At 38.0% G+C, this 26,021-nt stretch overlaps 1 protein-coding gene and 1 non-coding gene across 7 annotated transcripts in view; both read left to right on the top strand.

Annotated features, from left to right (window-relative positions):
• CTNND2 (catenin delta 2) overlaps positions 1-26,021 on the top strand; it is a 1,007,180-nt gene that overhangs the window by 559,208 nt on the left and 421,951 nt on the right. For all 6 annotated transcript variants that reach the window (XM_058306950.2, XM_058306943.2, XM_058306942.2 and 3 more), the window contains 2 exons: positions 8,373-8,407; positions 8,794-8,910. In XM_058306950.2, the coding sequence (XP_058162933.1) occupies positions 8,373-8,407; positions 8,794-8,910 (152 nt within the window). The remainder of the gene's footprint in view (positions 1-8,372; positions 8,408-8,793; positions 8,911-26,021) is intronic.
• Positions 14,363-14,526, top strand: LOC111764574 (U1 spliceosomal RNA). Its single transcript, XR_002797157.1, has one exon. It is a non-coding gene; the product is annotated as a U1 spliceosomal RNA (small nuclear RNA).

The raw sequence follows: 26,021 nt of genomic DNA, 5'->3' as shown, positions 1-26,021 counted from the left end.
AGGGCACTACATGGGTTAGATGACATAGATGATATTAAGTGCTCTTTAGGTACCATTTCAATAATATATGGTAAAATGGGAAGCAGTTCTGGGTCCTGGGCTAATCACCTGGTGTGAGCTAACTTACTGAACCCTCACTATGACTTCATTTAGGCCTGGAGAATTGAAGGAACTTGCCCAAGCTTTCGCTGCTGGGAAGAGGCAGAGCTGGGCACAGTTCCAGTCTGCCCCACCACTGCACATGGGTCTCCTGGCTCAGGTGTGCTTCCATAGGTACGCCCGTCGCCCCCCCAAGCATTTTCATAAACCTTGTGAAATTACGTTTTTGATAACAGTAGTTAAAGCCAGAAGAAAATGCATGCTCTAGGAAAGAAACGGGGGTTCTAATTGAATGGCTGAGATGGCACATCATTCGTTGGGGAATATGTCACAGGTGGGCGCGACTGAGAGCACAAGGCAGTCGACCAGAGGGAAATCAGCTCCACAAAGTCCTGGAAGAGGCAGGGTTATTTGCCAACTCAAAATAACAAGTCCTGGATAATGTGAAAGGACAAGAACAGGTGGAAGATAAGCTCCGCGGCGTCCCACTTTTCTCCGTTTTTAACTGAATATGCTGCATTGCTTCAGCACTGGGATTTTTGTCCAAGGTCATTTTATTTTGCAACCAATTCCTACTCTTGTGATGGGCTGCATGTAAAACCATATTCTAAAAAATAATTTCTGCCAGAATACAATTTCATGTCATAGGGGCATTATTAATGTAAGGATCTTTGTTCCCATCGGCTAGAATCAAACAGTTTTGAAGCAATTTATTTCTCAATAGTTTCTCTGGCTTATGGTTTAGGTACATTGCTTAACTTGAAAGAAAACCAACAAAAAACTCAAAGTTCCTTATCTTTATTTCATTTTGAAAGATATTGTGAGCAATAAGACGTCACATGGTACAGTGTAGAGGTTGATGCTTTGGGCACTGAGAAGTTGAAATAGAAAATAAGAAAATGAATTTCAGCAGGTTCATAACAGAAGAGTATCATAGTAATGGTTTTCTTTGTTTCTTTTCCAGATATTAAACTCTTGGAACTTTAATATATAAATATATATATAATTTTTTTTTTATTAGAAATGGCCCAGAGGTGGGTAAGGAGAGACTCATGCTGGAAATGATGAGGTGGAAATCACTTCTCAAGGAACTCAAAGGTTATTCTTTGGTTTAAACTAGCACCGCTCCCCGCATGCCCTCAAGAACTTGAAAGTTATTGGATGTTCACTCGAAATGCCCAAACTTCATCAGACTTAAAAGTAAAGGTGATACTACCTTTTTTCTCATGCACAAAAAGGGAGAAAAATAATCACAGCTCTAAAGCATTATGTTCCTCTATTATTTGTATATATATATTTCAGGGTTTTATTTTGCATCATATGATTTTCCAACTATGAATGATTCTAGCAACTCTGAGAATATGTAGAATTGAATCACAAAGATTTACTATGCTGTTAATTAAGCATATTTCTAAATGCAAGAATCATGTCTGTTTCTCCCCCTATTCCAAGTATCAAAGGTGTTTTTTTGTATTAATGGTAGCATGTTGCTCTAAGCACTTTAGGTTACTTCTTTTAAAGTACAACATAAGAGAGAAAAGTGAAGTTCCCTTTATATCCCTACTTAGACTCATTTGTCTCCATTTCATCCTCAGAAGCTACCAACATCATGATTTGGGGGTGTTTCTTTTAATAATGTGTTTTATGCTCTACATCTTTATGTATTTGTAACTAAAATTGTGTTTTTAAAATTTATGTACTTGCGATCTTATAGACAATTTGCAAATTTTATTCTGCTTTGTTTTTGTCAGCTATCCATGTTTATACATAGTTATCTGGCTCATTTATTTTAACTACTGAATGGTATTTGTTCCATAGGTATGTAACACAGGATATGCAGTTGCATTATATTTGCCATCCCCCTATTGTTTATTTACTTAAGTGATTTCCATTGTTCTGTTACTGAAAATATAAATACGAACTGTCATGGAAGTCGTCTTGACCAAGCTGCAGGGGTTTTTCTGGATTCTCTGCCAAGAAGCAGAATTGCTGGGTAAGGAGGTAGTCACCAGCCTTACCAGGTATTGGTCGCAGCGCTCTCCCAAATGTCTTACTACTTTATTCCCGCACCCACATTGTATGAAAGCTCTTATTTCCCCATTTCCTCCCCAAAACTTAGTGCTTCCAGAGGTTCAAATTTCTTAACAGTCTAATGTGGACGAATTGGTGTCTTGTGTTTAACTCTTATTCCTCCAATTACTAATAGGGTTGAGTATATTTTAATGTGTATATTGACAATATATTCTTTTTTTTAAAATTTCTCTCTCTCCCCTCCCCCCCCCGCCCCAGTTGTCTGTTCTCTGTGTCCATTCTCTGTGTGCTCTTCTGTGACCACTTCTTATTAGTGGCACCAGGAATCTGTGTTTCTTCTTCTTGCGTCTTGTTGTGTCACCTCTCCGTGTGTGCGTGCCATTCCTGGGCAGGCTGCACTTTCTTTTGCACTGGGCAGCTCTCCTTACGAGGCGCACTCCTTGCGCGTGGGGCTCTCCTACGTGGGGACACCCCTGCGTGGCAGAGCACTCCTCATGCGCATCAGCACTGCACATGGGCCAGCTCCACAAGGGTCAAGGAGGCCCGGGGTTTGAACCTTGGACCTCCCATGTGGTAGACGGATGCCCAAACCACTGGGCCAAGTCTGCTTCCTGACAATGCATTCTAGATTTTTGTTCTACTCACTGTCTATATATATTTGATAAACTAAATTCTACTTGTTTTTTTTTTTTTCAATCTCTGTCCTCTTGATCCATAGGAGTATTTATATACTCTGGATACTAACCCTTTGTAAGTTACATGAATTGCAAATATCTTACCCCAGGAAGTGGGATTTTACTTTAAAATCCCATCGGAGTTTAATTTGCTGCAGCCACACGTATGACTGGAATAGTGGCTCCAAGGGTGACCTCGGGTCATAATCTTGGCTCTTTGCTGGCTGTGGGACCTCCAGCAATTTCCTTAACTTCTTTTTACCTTGGTTTCATTGTCTGTAAAATGGGAATAAGGGTACCTCTCTCAAAAGGTTTGTAGTGAAGATTAACTAGAAAACAAGAGTCCCTGGTACAAAGTGAGAACTACACAAGTGGTAACTATTAGGATTGGTGCTTTTAACAAATTGTTTCACAGTCCAGGCCCAGCATCACTGATTTCCACATACGTGTAAAGGTTCACTGGCCCTGTGGTAGGGTTTGTCATCACTAGCCCTAGTCTTACTGTCATCGGGCTCGAGAACTTACACCGAGGGATGTTTAAATACATATGGACTGATCCAAATTCCATCTATAGTTTTTGAAATTTAATTCTCTAGAGATGATTTCTATTTCAAGAAATAGCACTTCAGCAGTGAAAGCAAACTTTATTTCCTGAAATTGAAAGCGCATTTATGTTACAGTGGTTCAAAAATGACTTTTCTATTATATAAAACTGAATTATATGACTGGGAGAAAGATTATCATGGGTAATACCTAGATGCCTGATATCACAATGTCTAAGACACAGGCAAAATCTGTACATATTGAATAAATAAATTGTTTGCTTTTTTTCAGTATCCACCTTAGAGCAATTTTAAGAGAAGGAATCAAATGCATAAAATATGCACTTGCATAGAATTCCCTAACCGAGTGAATAAAGTGTGCACTTAAAGGAAATAAAATCCAAATCAGGTATCTCTTGGGACTTCTATTCTCTGTGAACAGTCATGCCTTTAATGCATTTTAACTGTGCTAAAGGAAGCAGGGAAACCACTGAAGTGATTAATGCTCTTTGCCCAAAAGGAAGGTTCTTCTCTTTGACAGGATAATTTTATATTCAATATCAATGGTATTTTTTCAAATGTAATAAAAAAAAAAAGTTCTTGTTCCTGCTGCATCATAAAATGCAAACACTTTTTAGGAGATGAACAAAAATGTAGATATTATGTAATAGTGTTGTGTGTAGTCCTACACGTAAAAGTATCCATGAGTGTGGATAAGCACACACATCCCAAAGGATAAGCTAAAGCTCTACCACCCCCTTTTTTGTGCTAGGGTAACCAGGACATTTTCTTCCAGCTCCTATAGTGTGGAAATAGAAGCTCAAGAAGCAACAAGTATCATAATGAACTCAGATGATGACACATTTCTGAATCGGTCAGTTTAACAATATTCTAAATCAACAGCAACAACAACAAAGCAAAAAAGCAACAACAAAAACCATAACCCTCTGACCTCAGACGTTTAATTCAACAAGGGTTTGTTTCTAAGTCACAGTCCATGTTCTCTGCAGCCTGGCAGAATTCTTTACCCTACATGATTACCCAGGGGCCCATTTCAACACAGGGCCAAAGGAGAAGAGCGAGCCTGAGATCTCATGCCTGTCCTGCGGTGCTTGGGGTAGGAATTCCGATCACAGCCTTTTGTGTGGCTCTATCTGCATGCTGGGAGGCTGGGCAGTGTGGTCTTCCATGTCCTTGGAAGGAGAGGACAGCTAGATTTTGATGAGCCCTGAGAATGGCTTCTACTGACTGGCTCATTCTTACTGCTTTAGGTGGATGGTGGGATATAAGTAAGTCTCCCTCTCCCTCATTTGATTGTGAGTTAAGAGGGTAGTCAACTGTCATTATGTGCAGGAATTATGTCCTATAGAGTAGCCGTGAGTACAGAATTAGTGAATTTTGAGCCATTACCCCTGTGAAGAAATACTGGTTTAGGTTCCTGCCAGCCTCTGGATACAACATTTCATTAGCCAATCAGTTCATAACCTTGACTTATGTGTGTTTATATTTTAAGGCACCTTATTTAACATATATATATATATATTTTTTATGGGAAGAATTTTCTTTATTTTGAATGACTTAGATAACATAAATGTTAAATAAAAATATAAAACATTCCTATATATTTTTGATTCGTTAGTGTTGAACTCACAGCCAACAGTACTACAACTCATGCCTGAACGAAGCTTATCTAACCCATGATATTTCACCATAAGGCACATCACAGCCTTCTTGTACATAGGGATACTGGACAGCACTTCAGCACTACACTTGGGGGCCATTGTAGATGGTGCATTCACCAAGAAAAAGCATAAGAATGCCAACAAGAAACAGAAAACAGAAAACGACACATGGAAATATAGGACCCGTGGTAGGATGAATTGTAAACTTTGATGAAAGACATCTTCTTCATCTTAATCTGCATTCCTGTGGGTGTCAACTCAGGTGTAAATAGAACCTTTTGGTGCTGTTACTTTTAGTTAAGGGGTAGCCAAACAGAATCAGAGTAGACCTTAACCTGTATTACTGGAGTCCTTTATAAGCCCAAGAAATTCAGACACATTGTTCAGAGAAAGCCACAAAGAGGAGCCAAAAGAAGGAAGTCAGTGGAAACCAGAGGAGCAGACGCTAAGAAAGAGAGCACCCTGTGACGGGCGGCAGGATGGAAGCCAGGGAACCCCAAGGAATTTGGCAAGCCAGCACCAGAACGCTGTAGACCTTGGGGAGAAAGCATTGCCTTGCCAACTTCTTGATTTTGGACTTCTTTTATGAAACCGTGAGCTAATAAATTGCCAACTCCATTGTGTGGCATTTATCATAGCAGCCTGGCAAACTAAGACACTGCCTTGTTTATGAATATGACAGCTGAAACAAGAAGGCAGAGTGTTGCCTCGTTTGATCTCAACTGGGAACATGCTTGTTGCGTGACTCAAAATTTTCACCACTCTGCACGTATCCACATGCAAATGCCAAAAAGTGCTTTCAGTGTTGATTTTGGGGTACAAATAAATGTTAGCAAGTAGGTAAACTCGCAAATATGAAATCCACAAATAATGAGGATCCACTATGTGAACTTTGGAGTTGGACAGGTTTGAATCTCTTTTGAGTCCCTTGTGTAATGTGTGATCAAGTTATTTAACAATCCTAAGCCTACTATTTCCCATCTATAAAAATAGGTATCTGCAATTGTTGTGAACTAGCAAGGACTTGATTTCAATAATCATATAATGAATGACTATAATGATAAAATAGTAGGAAGGCCGTAGCATAGAAGTAGTAGTAAATCCTGGAGGAATATAAATTAGAAATATACATTGTATCAGAAAAATGTTATACCACCTTGAGTGTTTGTCCATATTTAAAATAGAGAATAATAAAGTTGTGAGTCAGCTGTAAATTTAAGGTGGATCATTAATGTAATGAAGATATTATCCAATCCATACAATGAAGTATTATTCAGCCACGTAAAGGAATGAAGTACTGACAGGTGCTGCAACATGGTTGAACCTTGTAAACATGAAGTTAAGTGAAAGAAATGAGACATAAAGGCCACATATCATATTATTCCTGTATATGAAATATCAAGAATAGGTCAATCCACAAAAAAGAAACCAGATCCGTGGTTTATGGGGGTGGAGGGCAGCAATAGGGAGTGGCTGCTTCATGAGTACAGGGTCTCTTTTAGTCGTAATGGAAATATTCTGGAATTAGATAGAGGTGGTGGTTGTACAACTTTGTGAATATACTAAATGCTACTGAATTAAACACTTTAAAATAGTTAAGTATGTGTTTTATGTTATGTGAATTTAACCCTAATAAAAGAAGAGTGTTCAGTGGTTTTCACAGTTAGCTATCCACAGGAATCACCTGGAAGTCTTGCCACATGATGCCCATTCCTAGCCCAGCCCCTTGACTTCCTGATGTTGTAGTTCCCTGGTGGCACCTAGACTACTGTATTGAAGAAGGATTTCATGTGTTTCTGACACAAATAAGCTTCTAGATGTGCTCAGGCTCAGTGTGACTGGATTCTGGTCCAGCTGCTGCAGATGACTTCTGCAAAAAGATTAGATTGGTCTTTAAACACTAATATTTTGATATTCACATCCTAGAAAATTAATGATTAAATGGCCTTCTTAGAGGGTGTATATTGCCAGTATGACTACAGTTCTGGTTTATTATGGTGACTCTTGAATTTTAAGATGTGTCTGCCATAGATTAAATGGTACCTCATAAGTAACCCTGCCTTGAAATTTTTTAAGTATTGATTTAAAATTACATTTCTATTTATTTTAAGTATTAAACTTTAAGGATAGATATTAGTGCTTTGTAACTTTGCATATTTTTTCGTGCAAGAAAAATTTGCATTGGACTGAATTTGTGATGTTATCGTTTTATGTGTCACTTCTGCCTACAGTTCTGATCATTGCAAAACCATTTTCCAGTTTGCTGAAACGAAATGGCTCTGAAGCAAGATACCTTATTCAAGTCACGTGTTTCTTAAGGGACTACTTGTGTATTCATTTATATCAATCATAGCTTTTCTGCACACTGAAATATACCAGAATTCCTTCCCACCACCCCCCGTAAATGTATTCAGAAGCCATCTCTACAGTACAAATTAAAGGTCTAAAATCCCCTTGCCGTTTTGAAACTGATGAGCTATTCATAGAAGCTGCCTTGATCAGAGTAAAAGATGTAGTGAAATAAGTGGAGGAAAGCGTTCTCAGACTGATGCCTGTCAGTAATTGGCATCTAGATTTCTCATCAATTACTGACATATCAAGAAGAGGCACGTAGGAAGTGTTTGCATATGCAAGGAAAGAATTGTTCTTATTTTGAAATTTGAAATGCACTTATATTTCATAGTTAATGCATCAACCCAACTAAATTTGTGTTGCCTACACGGCTCCACTCTGCACAATGTGTTTGGCATATCACACTCTGAACAACCCTTTCTGGATGGATCATTTTACAAATGTGTTGTAAAGTGAGAATTTCAGAAATGTGTATTTAATTGGTGGCAAAGTGTCAGAAATTTTAAATTAATTTCAGCTGTAATAGTCAACTAAAAGGAACTGCTCATATGTGAGATCTAGAAGAAGATATAGACTTATTTTATCTTCCTTTATAGTGAAAAAGGAAGTTATTTCTCTATAGGCTTCCTTACAAAGTCTACGTGACACTATTCAGACTTATGTCTTAAAATAACTAAAATTGGGTAAATTGCACATATGTTGCCATTATTGTTGGGTACAATAGATTGTGCATTGTAAAAGATGAGCTGTTCTTTTGAAAATTACTTGAACGATGTCTACTTGCCACATGTTAATACCTGTCAATCAAAAGGGTTGTATAAGAAATGGATCAAAATGGAGATGGTATCAAAATGGGATCCCTTTCTCAGTAAGAAATTAAAGTTAGAGCCAGGGAGCCACCATGAGTATCCGAATGTTTCTTTGTGTCTTATAGTCTAGGATTGTTTCTTTTCCAATCAATGCATTATACCTCTGTATTCTCTTTTTTACAGTTCAGCAGAAGAACAGTTTCATTGGCAATCCCAAGGTAAAGTATATAAGTTCTTGATGAACACTCACCCTTCTACACCTGTCTCTATTGTCTTAATTGTCTTGTGAAGTTTAGAGAGAGATTCATGAATTTGAATTACAGCAATACCATGAAAATAAATTTTAAGTGAAGTTGTTTTGATAGTTTATGATTTCATAGGAGTCAGGTTCTCTCAATTCCTTAATAACTTATTTTCTTTGTGGAGACATGAAATTGGCTAGCCTTGGCTTTAGTGCTGGTTGACCAGGGATTGCAATGTGATATCTAATGCAAATCTCAAAAAGGTGGTTAGGGTGCTTTTGATTATTAAATGATAGCTTAAAGCTTTAATATCAACATTGATTAGCATGTGTTTGTTCATCACTTTAAATATTTTATTTCAGATGGTCAAAAAGATATCGAAGATGAACTTACAACAGGTCTTGAGCTGGTGGACTCATGTATTAGATCGCTGCAGGAATCGGGAATACTTGACCCACAAGATTATTCAACAACTGAAAGTAAGTCCAGTAACAATAGCTCTTGAACTTAGTTAAAATACAGGTGTATTATGCTATTAATGTCTAATATAATTAATACCTTGTGCCATATCAAATTACGACTTTCGGTTATATTTTTGCATGTTTTAGCCATTTTCCTCCATTCTCATCACTGCATCCTCACATTACACAAGCCTAGCTCACATTAGATTATAAACTCTATTATGTTATGAATTATTTCAACTTATCTGGTCACCTTTTCAGGATCTAGACTAGTATATTGCCTGAACTCATTACATATTAGTTTAATCAACTTTGTATGAGCTGGATAATGAATGGCCACCAATTTATTCATGCAGATCATTATTTGAAGATGTGTTTTAAATCATATAGCAATTATATAACAAAAAACAAAACAATTTTTATATATATAAAGTACTAAATACTTCCTGTGCAATAACTCCTTCCATTTATATGTTTAGCAATCCTACATTGCTGTATTATTCCAGTAAGGGATTTAAAGATTTCTTTATCTCCACTTAATTATAGATTTTTCAACCAAATGGTTGAGGCTTAGAAATAAAAAGCGATAAGAGTTGAGATGAGCCTCATTTGAATAAAGTGTAAAATTCTCTTCACTTATTTTAATAAAATCCCACAAAAGCCTAAAAATTAAATCATAAAACATATATAACTGTGATAATTTCTACATCAAAAATCAGTAGAGCATTTTATTCCTTAATTTAAAAAAATAAAATTCCCTAGAATACCCATCCAGTTTTGCCATATAAAAAGAAGACATAAGAATAAGATACCATACAGGTCTTCAAAACCCCTTAATTTACATATTAGCTCATTTTCTCCTTAATCTCTATAATACACTACTCTTAGGATAGTGTCATCATCAATATCCAGATTTATTTAAACCCATTATGCTGTATGATTATATTAGTCTTCTTCTCTTTATTTTATATTTTAAAATGTAAAATTGTTACCTCTTCTTGCTCAGCATCAATGTTTATCTAGAAGGAGTAGTTATAGTTAGAACTATATTTAATTAATATTGGAGACACATGCACTCATTAGAGAATAAGGAAAGCTGAGATGAATTAGAGGATCTTGGTGGGTAGGTAGTGGAGATATCATTTTTCATACAATAATAGAGAAACATTTCATTATGAGTTTAGGATATGAGACAACCATTAATATACGGAAAGTGCAGAACTTCTAAAGTAAAAGGGGGAGGAAGGAGAATGATTTTTTTTAAGAAAAGGAGAAGCAAAGGTAAAATTAAATGCTGTAAGCAAATTAAAATGAAAAATAAATGAAGTATCAATTGTAACACTGCATGCAAACACAATGAATTTTCCTACAAAGAATAAAAATTTATTTGTAGTAAGCAAAGGAAAAATAGCTATGTGGAGGAGACAATGAATCATTTCTATCAGTGATATGAATTTTGACAGTAGAGGAAAAGGCAAAATAGTGCCAACACATGCAAATACAGAGAACGGAATTGGGGAGAACAATACGAGATGAAGTAGAATTTAATGCAAAAGCACTAAACAGCATGGAGGAGGGTGTCATGTAGTGAAAATCTCTTAACTTATAAAATTTTTTTTTTTTTAAAGATTTATTTTTTTTTATTTATTTATTTAATTCCCCTCCCCTTCCCCAGTTGTCTGTTTTCTGTGTCTTTTTGCTGCGTCTTGTTTCTTTGTCCGCTTCTGTTGTCGTCAGCGGCACGGGAAGTGTGGGCGGCGCCATTCCTCGGCAGGCTGCTCCCTCCTTCGCGCTGGGCAGCTCTCCTTATGGGTGCACTCCTTGCGCGTGGGCTCCCCTATGCGGGGGACACCCGTGTAGCACGGCACTCCTTGCGCGCATCAGCACTGCGCATGGGCCAGCTCCACACGGGTCAAGGAGGCGCGGGGCTTGAACCGCGGACCTCCCATGTGGTAGACGGACGCCCTAACCACTGGGCCAAAGTCCGTTTCCCAACTTATAAAATTTGATAAACCTTTTGTGTTAGCTTGCCACAGGGCTGCAGATGCACAGTACCAGAAATGGGTTGGCTTTTATAATGGGAATTTTATTAGGAGGAAATGTTACAATTCCAAAGGCCGTGAATGTCCAAATCACCATCAGAGTTGCTTTCTCACCAAAGTCAGCCTCTGGTGATCCTGGCGTCCTGCAACCTGGCAAGGCAAGATGGCGGGCAGTTTCTGCAGAGGTCTCTGCCTTTCTCTCAAGACTCTACCATCTCCTGGAGCTCAGCTGTGGTGATGAGGCATTTGGCACATTTTTTTAGCCTTGAACTGCTCCATGGGTCCAGCCTCTTGGGGGTTCATGCTTCAGCCTCAGCTACTAGCGATCCTCGAGTCCTTGCTCACATGGCAGGATCAAACAGGGTGGCGCTTCCCTTTCTCCATGTGTTCTCAGTTTATCTAAGACCCTGCAAAAGGGCAGAGACCCAACCTGAGTCATGCCTCACTGATGTAGTCCAATCAAAAGCAATCTAATAAAGTTCCCTTTTACCAAATCTAATGTAATCAAAGGGCCCCACACCCACAGAGGTGGATTAGTTCAATAACATAAACCTTTTCTGGGATTTACAAAATTCAAACTGTCATACCAATCCTGAAATCTTATGAATGTTTATGAAGCAGACAGCCTAGCATCTGAATATTAATACAAAATGATGAGAAACAAAAGGAGTTGATAAAAATATTATCATAGAGATTTCAATGCACATTTCTCAGGGCCAGATTACTAGAAGAAAAAGCCACAGAAAATTGGAATGATATGATCAGCAAACCAATTTATTAAATAAATTTTTAAAGTGTATCATTTGTTGTAGCAAGGTCACATTCTTTGATAATAATTCAGTAAAATTAAAATACATAATAAAATGATATGCAAAAAATGTAACCATACTGAAATTAAGAAATACTCTTGAATATCTTTTGAATCAAAGTGGAAGTAAGAAGAGATGTGATGTGGGAGGATTTTTGGGACTTGGAATTGTCCTAAATGATATTGCAGGGACAGATGCTGGGCATTTTATATCCTGCCATAACCCACTAAATGGACTGGGTGTAAACTACAATGTAAACTCCTATCCATGTGGTGCAGCAATGCTCCAAAATGTATTTGCCAAATGCAATGAATGTTGCCACAGTGAGAGGTTGCTGATGTGGGAGGAGTGGGGTGAGGGGTGGTGGTGGGGTATATGGGAACCTCTTATATTTTTTGAATGTAACATTTAAAAAAATATAAAATAAAATTTTAAAAAAGTGAAAGTAAAAAGAAAATTACTTAGTGTTTAGAAAGCAAATAATAGAAAAGCATTTTATACTAAAATCTTAGGGAGACAAAAAAAATTCACTCAGGAAATTTTAATTTACTTCATTATTAAAAATACTGCAAAATAAAGTAATTGTATACTTATTTTTGGGGAATCTTAAAAACAAGTAAATCTGAAGAAACTAAGAAAATGGAAATTAAAAGTAATGCAGAGGGAAGCGGACTTGGCCCAGAGATTAGGGCATCCGTCTACCACATGGGAGGTCCGCGGTTCAAACCCTGGGCCTCCTTGACCCGTGTGGAGCTGGCCCATGTGCAGGGCTGATGCGCGCAAGGAGTGCCCTGCCACGCAGGGGTATCCCCGCGCAGGGGAGCCCCACACACAAGGAGTGCACCCTGTAAGGAGAGCCGCCCAGCGTGAAAAAAAGTTCAGCCTGCCCAGGAATGGTGCCGTACACATGGAGAGCTGACACAACAAAATGACGTAACAAAAAGAAACACAGATTCCTGTGCCACTGACAACAATAGAAGCGGACAAAGAACAATCAGCAAATAGACACAGAGAACAGACAACTGGGGCGGGGGTGGGGGTGGGGAGAAGGGGAGAGAAATAAATAAATAAAATCTCAAAAAAAAATTACTGCAGAGTGAAATAATATAAAATAGAGTAGATAAATAAGTCCAAAAGAACAACAAAGCAGTAAAATTCTCATGATGCTGATGAAAGGAAAATTAAGGCTATATATATGATAATTTTCTGTATGTATAAAATGTGCAATGAAAAAGGAGATAAAATCACATATATAGGAGAGATTAAATATTTATATAAAAGAATAGTACATGTAGCTCTAAGACAACAAATTTGAAAACCTAGAGATGAAAGGTAATAGAAAATTTGAGTCAACAAACAATGAGTGAAGAGAATGTGAAGATGAGTAAAGAGCTAACCTTAAGAGGTAGTGAGAACAGTTAAGTGTGCTAGTATATTCTATTTAACCTTTAAACAATAGGCCATTCTGATGACAGTTACACTAGTCCACAAAAGAATAGAAAGTCACCCGGTTTATTTTAGGGAGCAAGCTAGCATAAACTTTAAATCTAAACTTAATGAAGACAGTGAAAAAATAAATAAATGTATATCACTTATGGAAGTAGATATAATGCAGTTTCTAATAGAATCCAATGTGGATTCAAATCATACAATGATTATTTGTTTCATGACTATGAAGATTTATAAAAAAATAGTTTAGCAAATCAACACATTAAAAAATGAAAATCTTATCAAGGATATTAAATAGCATTTGATAAAATTTAACAATCATCTTTAGTAAAACCCTGTGAAACAGAGGAATAAATAATTCATATATAAGATATTTAAAACAAAAATGTTTCAAAAGCCAAGAGCAAATATTATTCTAAATGGTTAAAAGTTAAAACTGTATTATTAAAATAAGTAACTAGACAATGACAGGAGGCCCACTACACAATTATTTTTTTCAGAATTATTTTGGAGATGCTAACAATTAGAATAATACAAGAAAAATGGAAAGTGAGATATTTTTTCTCTCTTTTCTGATCACGTAATTGTAGTTCAGAATCCATAAGTAACTATAGTTTTAAAAAATTAGCCAGAAAATTTGGTAATGGAAGCAAGTAGAAGAACAATTTGTAGGCATTCATAAATATCCTCTATACTAGCAATAAGCAATTAGAAAGGGAAATTAGAAAAAAAAAAATACAAAACTTACTGGAACCAAAACTATAAATCATTTAAGAAAAAGAAATAAATAAATTAGGTAACATTGTAACATCAAGTAACAGTACATAACAATAAAATCTTATTCAGTGACTTTAAACAAAATATTAATAAACTGAAAGATTACAGTGTTCTTACCAAAAAATCTAGTATCTAATATTTGCAAATTCTCCCAAATTTAATATATACATCCACTAATATCAAATTAAATTCCTACTGTTTAAAAATAGGTCAACTTATTTAAAAGTTAGTTCAAAAGAATTTATGCCTGAAAATATCCAATATATTTTTAATAGAGGAACAGCAAGGAGGGACTTAGCATTCTAAGTTATTTTTCACCTGCAATAAAGCTCTAATATTAAAACACCATGGTAAAAGTATATTTATTTAGGAGAGTTAATAAACTTGTTGACCACACTTACCTGGCAGGGAAGATTTGATGGTCACAAAGGTGGTTTTCCCAGGGCGAGGCTGGCCCATTGCATTCTGGATGTGCTGACCCCTGTGATTTCCCTAAATGTGGGAAACTGGACTGCATACCTTGTGGGCGTGGGGGACTGCATTCGTGCTCTCCCCTATAATAGGCAAAAAAGAAAAAGAAAATAATAAATTTGTTGATCAGAATGAAGTATGAAGAATTGCAGTGAAATTGGAAATAGTTGGTAAACTCAATACACATTGGGGGCACACTTGGTTATCTGGAAGACACAGTTCAACCCTTACACTACATAAATTAATAGACAGATAGGTAGATGGATGGATGGATGGATGAGTTAGGTAGGTAGGTAAGCAGATTGATAGATGGCTTATTGTGAAAGAGTCAAAATGAAAAATATTTAATGACAGATTAGGTAATGTGAGCAATCCAAGGGTCAGGGATTCCTTGAAAACTATTCAAAGTCAAGAAGTTATAAAATTAAAAAGATATATTTATTTTAAAAGTTTAAACTTTGAATATTAAAAAAGAAACCTTTAACCAAGGAAACATACAGATGAGATTTTTGGCAAAATATTTGCAATATAGATAACAAGTAATGACTGGATAAATTTAATATAAAGAGCTCTTAATAATTTTCCTTGATAAAGATATCAGTTAAAAATGATAAAGACCTCAATTAAAAATTTGCAAAGAAAATGAAGAGACAAAACATAGGTTATGCTAAATTTCCAAAGAAATCAATGAAAATGAAAATTCCAATAAAATATATGTTTATATCTATTAAATTAATAGGTTTTAATATGATAATATCTGATGTCAGGGATGAATGGAAAAGGATAGCTTCATTTATCGGTAGTTGAAAATTAAATTGCTGTAATATCTTTGTAAAACTATTTGGCTACATTTACCAAAATAAAAATATACCGATTCTCTGACACATCTATTTGGGAAATCTATCCCATGGAAATAAAAGCATCAGCGATTATATTTATATTTCATTTGCATGTATGTTTCATACATACACAGACCATCATAAAAATGTTTGTTGCAGCACAGTGTATATTTGCCAAAAAACGGTGGTTATTGGGGAGAGGGGTGATTATGCGTCAACAGGGGAATGATAGAAGATCATGGATCATGAGAGAAAATGAATTAAATCTGTAGCAGATATGAAGGGGGATTTCCATAATGGGATCTTACATGAGATGAGAAAGCCACAAAGATAAAAACAAAAGTACATAAGGCTGTGAGCATGCAAAGAAGAAAGAAAAGGATATGCCTGAGTTTGTTAATTTTGGAAATGGTGGAGGAAGATATACATAGTGACAGCTGGTGCAGATGGAGGTAAGTGAGAGAAGAGGAGGAAGAGAGGGAAAAAAGAAATTAAGAAGACTTGATACTTAGAGATAAAACTTTGTACAAACATGATTTGAACAGAGAAGACTCACTGATGAGTTGCAGATGCAAGCAAAATGATCCCAGAATAAACCAGAAAGACTCAGCCCAGGAATGGACACTGAGAAAAGAGCCTGGACTAACAGCCGGCTTCCTCCTACTTAGGGTACTGCATAATCTTCCTATTTGGTTATGCTTATTCAACTATGCGTGTGAACTTATTCAAAGTATAAAATTCTCCTTACAAGAAATAGAAATTTAAAAGTAAAAAACGTGAACCAGAAATTATGTATATGAGCTTTCATAAAAAAATAAAGAGTATGTCAACTAACATTGAGAAAATGGGAAAACATTTTAGTGATTTTCACTTGTTTTCCTCCTGTATGTGTGCAACAATTTGCCTGCAAAAGATGTATCTTTACTGCAGGAAAGTTCAACACTGCAGTAAGTTTTCCCAATGTATTTGGAAACTGCTGAATTTTGATATGTCAGAAAGATTAGCCACTTTTAATTTTGTATTGGATTATCTTCTTTGAGGACTCCTAGGATTTTAGCTGAGTATTCTTTCTGTAAACTCTTTGCTTCCTGCTTTGAAGAAAGGAAAAACAAAAATAAAAAACAAAACAACAGGCTATGAAAGCACCATCAATAAGTTTTAGTCGAAAGGATTCTGAGCCTCAGTAGAATGGAAATATTTCTGAAGAAATAGTTTCTCTTAACATTTTCAGAGTCACTTTGAGATTGGAGTAATTGAGTATAATTTAGGAAAATAAATTTAAATTATTGAGTTGATATCTATCATTGTGGGCATCAGTTATTGCTAATTTTAAATGTTTGGAAGGGTATAAAATAAAAATCTCAATTGCTGTATGCATTTGTATCAGTTAGGATCAAGGTGGGGAATTGATTTTACTTAAGAGTTTAATCGAAGAGAATTCAATTAAGGGACTCTTTTCCGAAGGTGTTGACAAAATTGAGAGTACTTGCACAGCCCAGGAAGGTTGTCCAAGAGTAGCAACAGACAGAAGTGATTACCACCCTGAGGCCTGAAAGACAAATTGAGGAACTAGTACAATCTAGTGAGATCGAGCGACAGAGAGGCAAAAAAAATACAGAGGGAGCAGAACTGAGGACAATATCACAATCTGTCTTCTCCCACTCTCTGATCTCCTTCCCCTGCTTCCTGTTGGCCAAAAACCTGAATCCAGAAGGCCAGGCAGTGATTCCATCTCAGTAGAGAAGAAGGCAGAAAATGCATATGGGGAGCTGAGAGCGAATGAGCAGCCCAGGAACCTACCAAATAGTAGAGCAGTAGCCCGTGTTTATGCTCTTAATACATAAATGTAACAAATAGATACGTAGAGACTGACACATTTCATATAATTAGGGAAAGCCTGCCAGATGCCTCTACGCCCTTGATTTTTGTGATTATTCAATCAACTTAATCTAAATGGGAATTGGCATCCTGCCCCTGAGAGCCAGTGTCTTAGCCATGACTCAAAAGAGGCTAAGAACACTAAAAACAGTCAGAACCAGCCTGAAAAACATATTAAAATAGGTAACCAATCTCCTTTCCTAAGTCCATAATACTGAATTCATTGTATTTGTCTTTCTCTGATGAGAAAAATAAAAATTGAGTCTCATAAACCCCTCTTCTGGACCCACAGTTATTATTATCCTCTCCTGACTTTATAGTGTCTGACAGTTATCAATGTTTGCCAACACTTCGTTATTTTACAAAAAAGCGCTAGCCTGAACTGTATGTAAATAGTGCACAACCTTTGCCACCCCTCCACTGTTTCATGACAGCAGGCCGTGTAATTTCAATTGGAACAAGTATGTGTCGTGGAATCACTAGGAGAATTGCTGAAGGCATCACTGTTACTTTATCAAAAGATCGGGCTCAGAGCCATTCGCTTCCCACATAAAGCGCAGCTGGGACCTACCTGCCATGAACCAAATACCTTATTTAATCCTTGTGTCCTTGGAGATGTAAGCCCAGAGCTAAGGGGATTATATCCCAGCTAATAATGAGTTTTAAGTAGTTTCAGTCAAATTTAGATAGAATTAGCACTTGGCAGAAAATATGATTTGTATGCTTAACCAGAGATGCTTAATTTGTTTAAATATTATTATATTTAAAAATAGTCATTATTTCTCTTGGTAGCATAGTAACAATTTAAAGTTCCACCATGTTTTAGAAACTTCCAGCATTCAATAGGAAAAAAATCTTAGGACCTAATATATTCTGAATATTAGCAAAGAAAAAGCAAGGTATCTTCTGAATTTTCAAATCAGAATATATTCAGAAGATCAGCACGCATTCATGTAGGTTATGTGACTCAGAGCAAGTGGAATCCAAATAGAAAAATCATACGTTGTTTGACAGAGATGAATGCATTACTTACTGTTGATTTACAGTCTACCATTTTTATTTGATTATAAGTATATGAATATACTTCATGTCTATAGGGTGAGAGAATCTTTGAGATCAGAGGATTAAAATAGTATAAAATACAATTCCATATATTCTTATATAATACAATCATAATGCAGAAAAACGGGACACATCCTTGTGAAGTGAATGTTTTTGTAATTCCTGCTAAGTAGTGCACCAAAGGATGCAGAAGTGGTCCGAGTAGAGAGTACGAGTATTTCATAAAGGTTTTGGTAATTGAACTGTTACATGATTATTCAAATGGCTGGAAACATAAAAGCCCTTCTCAGGGCAAGAGGGCTGTTTTGCTTTGTTTACCATTATGGTGGAAACCAGGTTGTAGGAAGAGCCACAAGGCAGAGAACCTCTGAATATAGGTAGAAGGCAGCTAGCTCAGCCTGCTCGTTTGGTCAGAAATCCTGAGTTCAAGTCCTACTGCTCCCACATCTGCCCAGTGGCCAGGGATGAATGCCTGATTTTTGGAGTTCCCACGTGTTTTCCTGAAAATGCATTCCTTTGAGTAGCTGAGCTCATCCTCATATTTTGCGTTCTTTGTGAATTTACTTCATCATATGCTCTCCTTTTAAATAGAAGTCAGTGTCCTTCCTGGAAGTTTATTGTATCGAGGTGGAAATTGTCTGATATTCAGGGCATCCCTTTGGTTTCCTTTAAGAATTCGCTCACACTTCCTTCCTTCGCTGAGCTCGGTGTTACAGGGCCAGTGGGAAGTTAGTAGTGACAGAAATGGAAAGCGCGAGTAAAAGCCAAAGGAAAACACCCAGGTAGTGCCCTGGGAGCAGTGGTATCCTCCAGGAAGCTTTCGTTAACCTGCCCTTCCAGAGAGGATCTCTACCTGTTTTTCAGCTACAGTTCAGCTTCTTTTTCTCAGATTTCCTTCCAGCACACAGACATTTAAGAAGCCTGGTACACCCTCTCCAAAAAGATCCCAGCCCTGAGGCAACCTCGGAATTAACAGGGCAGGCAAAGCAGGGCGGAAAAGGGCACCTCATCTGTTCTCTAATCCTGAGAGAAGAATGTAAATTTCTCATTAAAATCCATCACTCCCACCTGTCTTGTCAGGGGCTCCTGGGATCAAGCACAAACTTTAGAGCCTGGTGGATATTTCCAGTGAAAACATAATTTGATCTTGAAATCATCAATGCTTCCTAGCTGCCCAAAACACAAATATCAGGATCCAGTGAAACCTGGTCAAAAGAAGGACACTATCTGAGCTGGCATAGACATGAGAGAAAAAAAATGTGGTTGGAAAGCCCATATGACAAAGCTTTACAAAACAAGGCAGACCTTTTCCCATGGGACTGTGGACAGAAGAGGGTTCACGTGAAACCCCGTTGAGATGTCTTATGGGATTCTCTGAAGACAAAACATTAAAAGCACCCCTGCTCAAATAATAAGTCATTTTGATAGCAGCTGATGTAATCAGACCTTTCTTGCTACAGGTACAGGTACAGTCAGTTTTATAGTTTCTCTCTCTCTCCCATACATATATATATAGCATGTTTATTAACTGCCAGCACAAAAAAGTCTGTGCCCTGGTGGTGTTTGTATTCTAGTCAGAAAAGGCAAAAATCCACAAATCCAGGTGATTCTGGATTTTTCCCAGAAGCTCCCTGATGGAGGGGTGGGTGCTTACGGATCCTTCTCTTTTAAACATCTTGCAGTTTAAACTTCTAATACAGTCAATAGCACTCTATACAACTCTTTGGCATCCTCAAAAACTTTTAAGCATAATAGGGTTATGCGACTGAAAAGTTGGAGAACCACTGGAATGGAGAATGGTTAAAATTCCAGGAAGTCCTCTGTGGTGAGATGTCATTTGAGCAGAGATATGAATATAATACAGAAGCAAACCATGCGGAGATCTGGAAAGAGTCTTTGGATTTGTGGCAAATCAACAACTGGTTCTTTAAGCTAGCTTAATTCCATAAATAAACTGTAATGGTGCAGGATCTAGTGAAGTTTGGTTTTCTTAAAAACTGATTTTTTTAAATTTTCTATTTCTTTACTCAGTTATTGATAGTGAGAAATATGAATCTGTCATCTTTAGACTTTCCATTTATATTATGTATTTGATGTCTATGTTCATTTATAAAGATATATACACGGATTTGGTTTAATATTTCATTTATAGTCAATATATGCATTTTTATATAAGGGCTTTTTCTTCTCTTCAAGCTACATTCAATTTCATCTTTTAAAAATGGTAAATAACACGAAGAAACATTACAAGGACGTAGTTGGGAATTGGGATTAGCTATAAAAAAAATCATTCTGATTGTAACAGCATGTACAACCTTGTGTCCAATAAAATCGTCAAGTTATACATTTGAAACTAAAGTTATGCATTTGGAATTTATTTTTCTGCAATAAATGTCTTGCCCATTTCCCTTCCTTGTAGAGAGACGTAAAGGAACTGAGTGAGTTATTGCATAAGGCACATGCTTTACCAATCTCAGACCCATCCATATGAAATAGTCAAACTGGAAATAGCATCGTCATTAAGCCAATACTGCCAAATGGAGCTACATCAGTTCACAAACAGACACTAAATGACTCCTCCTATATTCCTGAACCATTAAAGTTTTAATTTTCACATAAGGCATTATACATTGAAAGCCACTGAGCAGATGAAATCAATATTCTGGAGACTAACAAATGAAGTTTAACAACACAAATGTCCGTAGGACAGTCACATCACCTGTAAGCTTCCGTGCATAGCAAGCCTTGAGCTTTTTCTCTCAGTTAGTTTTTGGAATGATAGATGAACTGAAATGCCTCTGTGAAACAGTCCCAAATGAACTTTAAGAATTACTAGTGAAGATCAGGAGACAACCAGTTTATCAAAAATAGCTATCTCTTACTCCAAGTCAGTTTACAAATTGGCATGTACTTCCAGACATATGTCCATTTCAAAGAAACTGCCACTTTGAATTAAATGGATTAGCTGTGTAATTTTTAAAAAAATTTTTATCTGAAAAGTTATCTTGTAGTTAGATATAATTGAGTTGCTTTGAGCTTAATTTCCATAAATTCAGTTATCTCACAAATACTTGAATCTTTTATTTTTAAATTAGGCTTTCATCTTATACTCTTATATTTTATTTAAAATTTCTTGTTTACCTGGATACGTTTTCTGATTGATTTCCATAATGTGAAATAGCCCTTTCGTATATAATCTCCATCCTCTATGTCCTTTATCCTCCCTTAATATTTTCTACAAAATGCCCTTTTCTCTTTATTTGATGTTACTCTAAAAATCTTAAATAAAATAATACTTAACCTTCAAATAATTCTTAATCTCCCAGAAAGGCTGACTGGCAACAAGGTGGAAATGAATGTGAAAATTTCCTGTCCAGAATGGAGGTGTGCAAACCTTGTTAGCACTGTTTCACATGGCCCACATAATGATAAGTTGTAAAATCATTTTGAAAGAATCAATTTAACCTAAGGGTAAATGTTTGAGTTTGCTAAGGCCTGCCAATGCAATGTACCATAAATGGGTTGGCTTTTATAATGGGAATTTATTAGATTAAAAGCCTACATTTCTGAGGCTGTGAAAGTGCCCGAATCAAGGCATCATCAAGAGATGCCCTCTCAGCAAGGGGCAGCTGTGGGCAAGCAGGCACGTGGCAGCGTCCTCTAAAGGTGCTTTCTCTCTGAGCTCAGCGGTGGGTGACCAGGCACGTGGAAGGCACTGTGGCAGCTCTGCCGGTCTCTGCCTTCCTTCCCAGGCTCACTTTCTCCCTGAGCTCAGCTGCGGGAAGTCAGGAGTATGGCCTGGCTCTCCCCTCTCCTCCTCCAGGCCCCTCTCTCAGCCTCTCGGGAGGCCTCTTTCCATCTTCTGTGCGCTGCTGATTCCAGCCTCTGGTCTCCAGGACCTCTCTTGGAGCCTCTTGGGGCTTCTCTGTGTCTGAGGCTTTTATTCCTCCGTTTATAAAGGACTCCAGGAAGAGGATTAAGACCCACCCTGGTTCATGCCCTAATGAAGTGACTGAATCAAAAGGTCCCATCTACATAGGTTTACAGGCACAGGAAGGGGCTAACTCGAGGGATATGACCTTCTGGGGTCTACCCAGCTTCACACAGCCACAGTGTGGCTAAACGTCCTGATAAATACAGATGTAAGCAAAGCTGCCATTTGCCAAGTACGCAGTCCTAAACTCATCGATCTCAGTTTAATTTTTACTCCTTTGATTATCTTGAATGGACAGGCTCACAAAACATTCATTGAGCACCTTTTCCAGGCATTCACCACTTCTGTTAGCCGCTTTCTTTAGGGTATTCTTACTAGTAATACTTTTTGTTAATAGTAAAATAATCCTTTGAAATTAAGTTTATCAAATTTAATCGGTAAAGCCTCTACCTTTTAGAGCAATTTTATTATTGAGGCTTCAGCTTCTACCATTTGTGACTATAAAATCTATCTTTCCTAAAATTCCACTTCTATATATAATGAAAATCTGATCAGGCAAATTATTAAAGACCTAGAAATTTGAAGTCTGTTGGTTTGTTAGGACCAGGTAAAATCAAAGCTCAGCCTCCACTTCTCCCGCCTTCTCAAACTCTGTAAAGTTGAAAATTACGCCCATCCTTCTCCAAATATCAAGTTCCCAACACAAGTCTCCTACCAGTCCTGTCCTTAGGAGTGCCATGAGGTTGGGAATCTCTGCTTTACAACAGTCATTTGTTTAAATATTTGTTGGTCTGGGACAGATGTTCACCTATTGGAGACCAGAATTAGCAACTCCCAGTAAGTCACCTTAAAACGTGGAGAAACAGAAGGTGTGAACCAGAACGTGCCAGTGCTGCACCTCTCAGTTCCCTTGGAGGAGACCTGCTCTGCACAGCAGGAACTCCCCAGCACCCTTTGCAGCCTCTGAGAGCATATGCAGTCTGGTGATCAGAGAAGATGGGAGAGGCATTTCTGTCACTCTGTCACTAAGTCCTGATGAGGTTTTCCTTTAAAATGTCTCTTAACTTGTACTTTTCGCTCCTTCCCTAATGCTGCCACTGACCCAGGTGAGATGTCCTCAGTTACTGCAGGTTTCCTTTCTCTGCACTGCAGGTACTTCCTGGTCTCTAGGCTCTCCTGCATCTAAGCCAAGCCTTCCGCTGCTGTCAGATTAAGCATCCAGAAGCTCTGCATTCATCTTACTATACTCCTCTTCCGAAGAACCCCTCCCAGAAATTCCTCTGTGAAACAAAGTCCTCATAGTCCTTATAGTCTGATCTGTTCAAGACAGTGTCGTGTAGGTAGGGCCAAGTTTGTTGGGGGATCAGGCATCAGGGAGGGCTTCGTGAAATAGGTTGCATTTAAATAGCACTTAAAGGGAAGCGGATTTGGCTCAACAGATAAGAGAGTCCTCCTACCACATGGGAGGTCCAGGTTTCAAACCCAGGGCCACCTGACCCATGTGATGAGCTGGCCCACCCGCAGTGCTGCATGCACAAGAAGTGCCGTGTCACACAGGGGGCCCCCATGTAGGGGTGCCCCACACGCAAGGAGTGCACCCCATAAGGAGAGCCACACCGTGCAAAAAAAGTGCAGCCTGCTCAGGAGTGGCACCGCACACACGGAGAGCTGACACAACAAAAAAGATTCCCGGTGCCGCTGACAAGAAAACAAGCAGACACAGAAGAACACACAGCAAATGGACACGGAGAACAGACAACTGGACGGGGGGCGGGCATTTTAATGATCTGTGCCTTAGATTCTTCACTTGTAAACTGAAAGCTCACAGGATGTTAAATGCAAATACTGAATGATGAAAGGGACAGTAGTGTAATAGGTTTTTCAGGACAAACACATCCCAAACAAGGTTTTATTATCCTTATACCTTGTGGCCATCTATTTGGAGAACTAGATCATGATAACTGATATTTGTATAGGAGTTTGTATTTTTCACAACCATGGTCCCATTAGGTGCTCTCAAGTTTCAGATTAAAATCTGTAGAGGTTGAGCAGAACTGCCGTCGGGAGCGTGCGCTCTGAAGCCATACGGACGGTGTTCGGATCCCTGTCTCCCCATTGTGAACTTGGTGGTCTCAGTTAGTGGGAGCCTCACTTCTCCTGGCATCACATGAGGACTGTAGGACCTTCCTCAGGGATATTGTGAAGATGCAGCGGGTTACTATGTGGAACCTGCTCAGAACAGTCCCCAGAACTTAGTAAGTGCTCAGTTAATGTTAGCTGGTGTTACTACTGCCATCCTCTTCCTCCCCATCTTCCTCCTCCTCCTCCTCCTCAATATTTATGGTTATGTAAATATGGAGGTGGGCTAGAGCCCAGGTCTGCCGAGTTGTAGTCCAGGGTTTTCTCTCACCCACCGCTCAGCCCCTCCATTGATCAATTGTGACTTAAATAAGGACTTGGGGAATGCCACATTGTAGTCCTCTGGCCTTTTCTGTACTATTGCAAAGTATGTAATTTTATTAAGGTTTATTGTATTTGGGGACAGATGTTCAGCTAAAGAGGCAAGAATTAACAATTCCAGATCAAGTCTCTTTAAACCTGTGCAAACAGAATAAAATATACATAATCATCAAAATTATAAAATGTCTAGTTAATTTCATCAGAAGAAATTTACTATACCTATTAGTGCATACATTGATATGACCTGTAGGTCAGTCTGGATTTTCATACTGAAAATTAATATTTTGGCCTTTACTTCTCCTGGGGTTAATCTGAGTCCCACTCATGGTAGAACACAAGCTTCCTCACCTACCACTTGGAATCTCTAAGCAGCAGTTCATTGGGGAAAGACTCTGATCCCAGACAGGAAGATTTCTGCAAATGTACCTGCCTAACTAGTTGACTTCAATAGGAGGAAAATTTTCAACCTTCACATATTGATAGATATATATGATTTAAGTATTGCTTCTTTGTTAAAGAACATCAACTATAAAACGGCAGCTGCTTCTGGAGGCAAAAGGCATGACATCAAGTCTCAGCTTCATGTTTTATCATAACTGTATCATAACTGGCTGACCACCTACCTCCTTCCAACTTCCCTTCACGCTTCTAGGAATGATGGAAAGGATCTAAACCTAATTTCTTTCCCAGGTTGCTATGAGGTCTATACTCAATTCATATATTTGAAAACACATAGCAATACCACCAGTACACTCAAGGTCCTTTGCTTCAAGTACTTTCTTAGGATTAATAAGAAGTTCCATATCCTTCAACTCTGTAGTTTCCTGGGAATTTCTCCCTTCAGTCCTGTTGAGACCAGTGGGTCTTGATCAGAGCAAGGACCAAAGACTGCCTTGGCTTTTGTCAGGACATTTTCTACAAAAAATGATTCCACCTTCTCTTTCTGGCCCACTAGGGTGAGTCACTCTGAGTAGTACATGGGGCTTGGCTTTGAGGACCATTGCATGATGTGAGAGGTCCAGAATCTTCCACCAAACATGAGGATCCCAGTTCAGTGTCCTAGAAGCGCACAGACCAGAGCAGGGCTTCTGATTTCTGTGACCAACAAGGACATTTATTAAGATCTTCTGCTCCTCAGAACTCAAGTATCTTCTGGAGGAATTAGCTGCATTGAAAGCAATGCTCCAGTTTCTTGGACAGAATTTGAAAGCCCAGCTTCTTTCTTTCCTTCCTCCTGCCCCCAGAAATCCTTCCCCATCATCGCCTCCCTCCAGCTGAGATGCTCTAGGTCCTCAGGACCTCAGCCAGCTTCCACCACTCACCCAAGCAACACTTGATGGGAAGTTGAAAGTTCTGGAGAGGAAAAAAAATCATGATTTAAAGCTCCAGGGAAGCAGAGTTAGCCCAA

This window comes from Dasypus novemcinctus, chromosome 2, assembly GCF_030445035.2.
Source record: "Dasypus novemcinctus isolate mDasNov1 chromosome 2, mDasNov1.1.hap2, whole genome shotgun sequence".
In the NCBI taxonomy this organism is placed as follows: Eukaryota; Metazoa; Chordata; class Mammalia; order Cingulata; family Dasypodidae; genus Dasypus; species Dasypus novemcinctus.
Note: the sequence above shows the minus strand (reverse complement) of the source record. Positions and strands in the feature narration are given on the sequence as shown.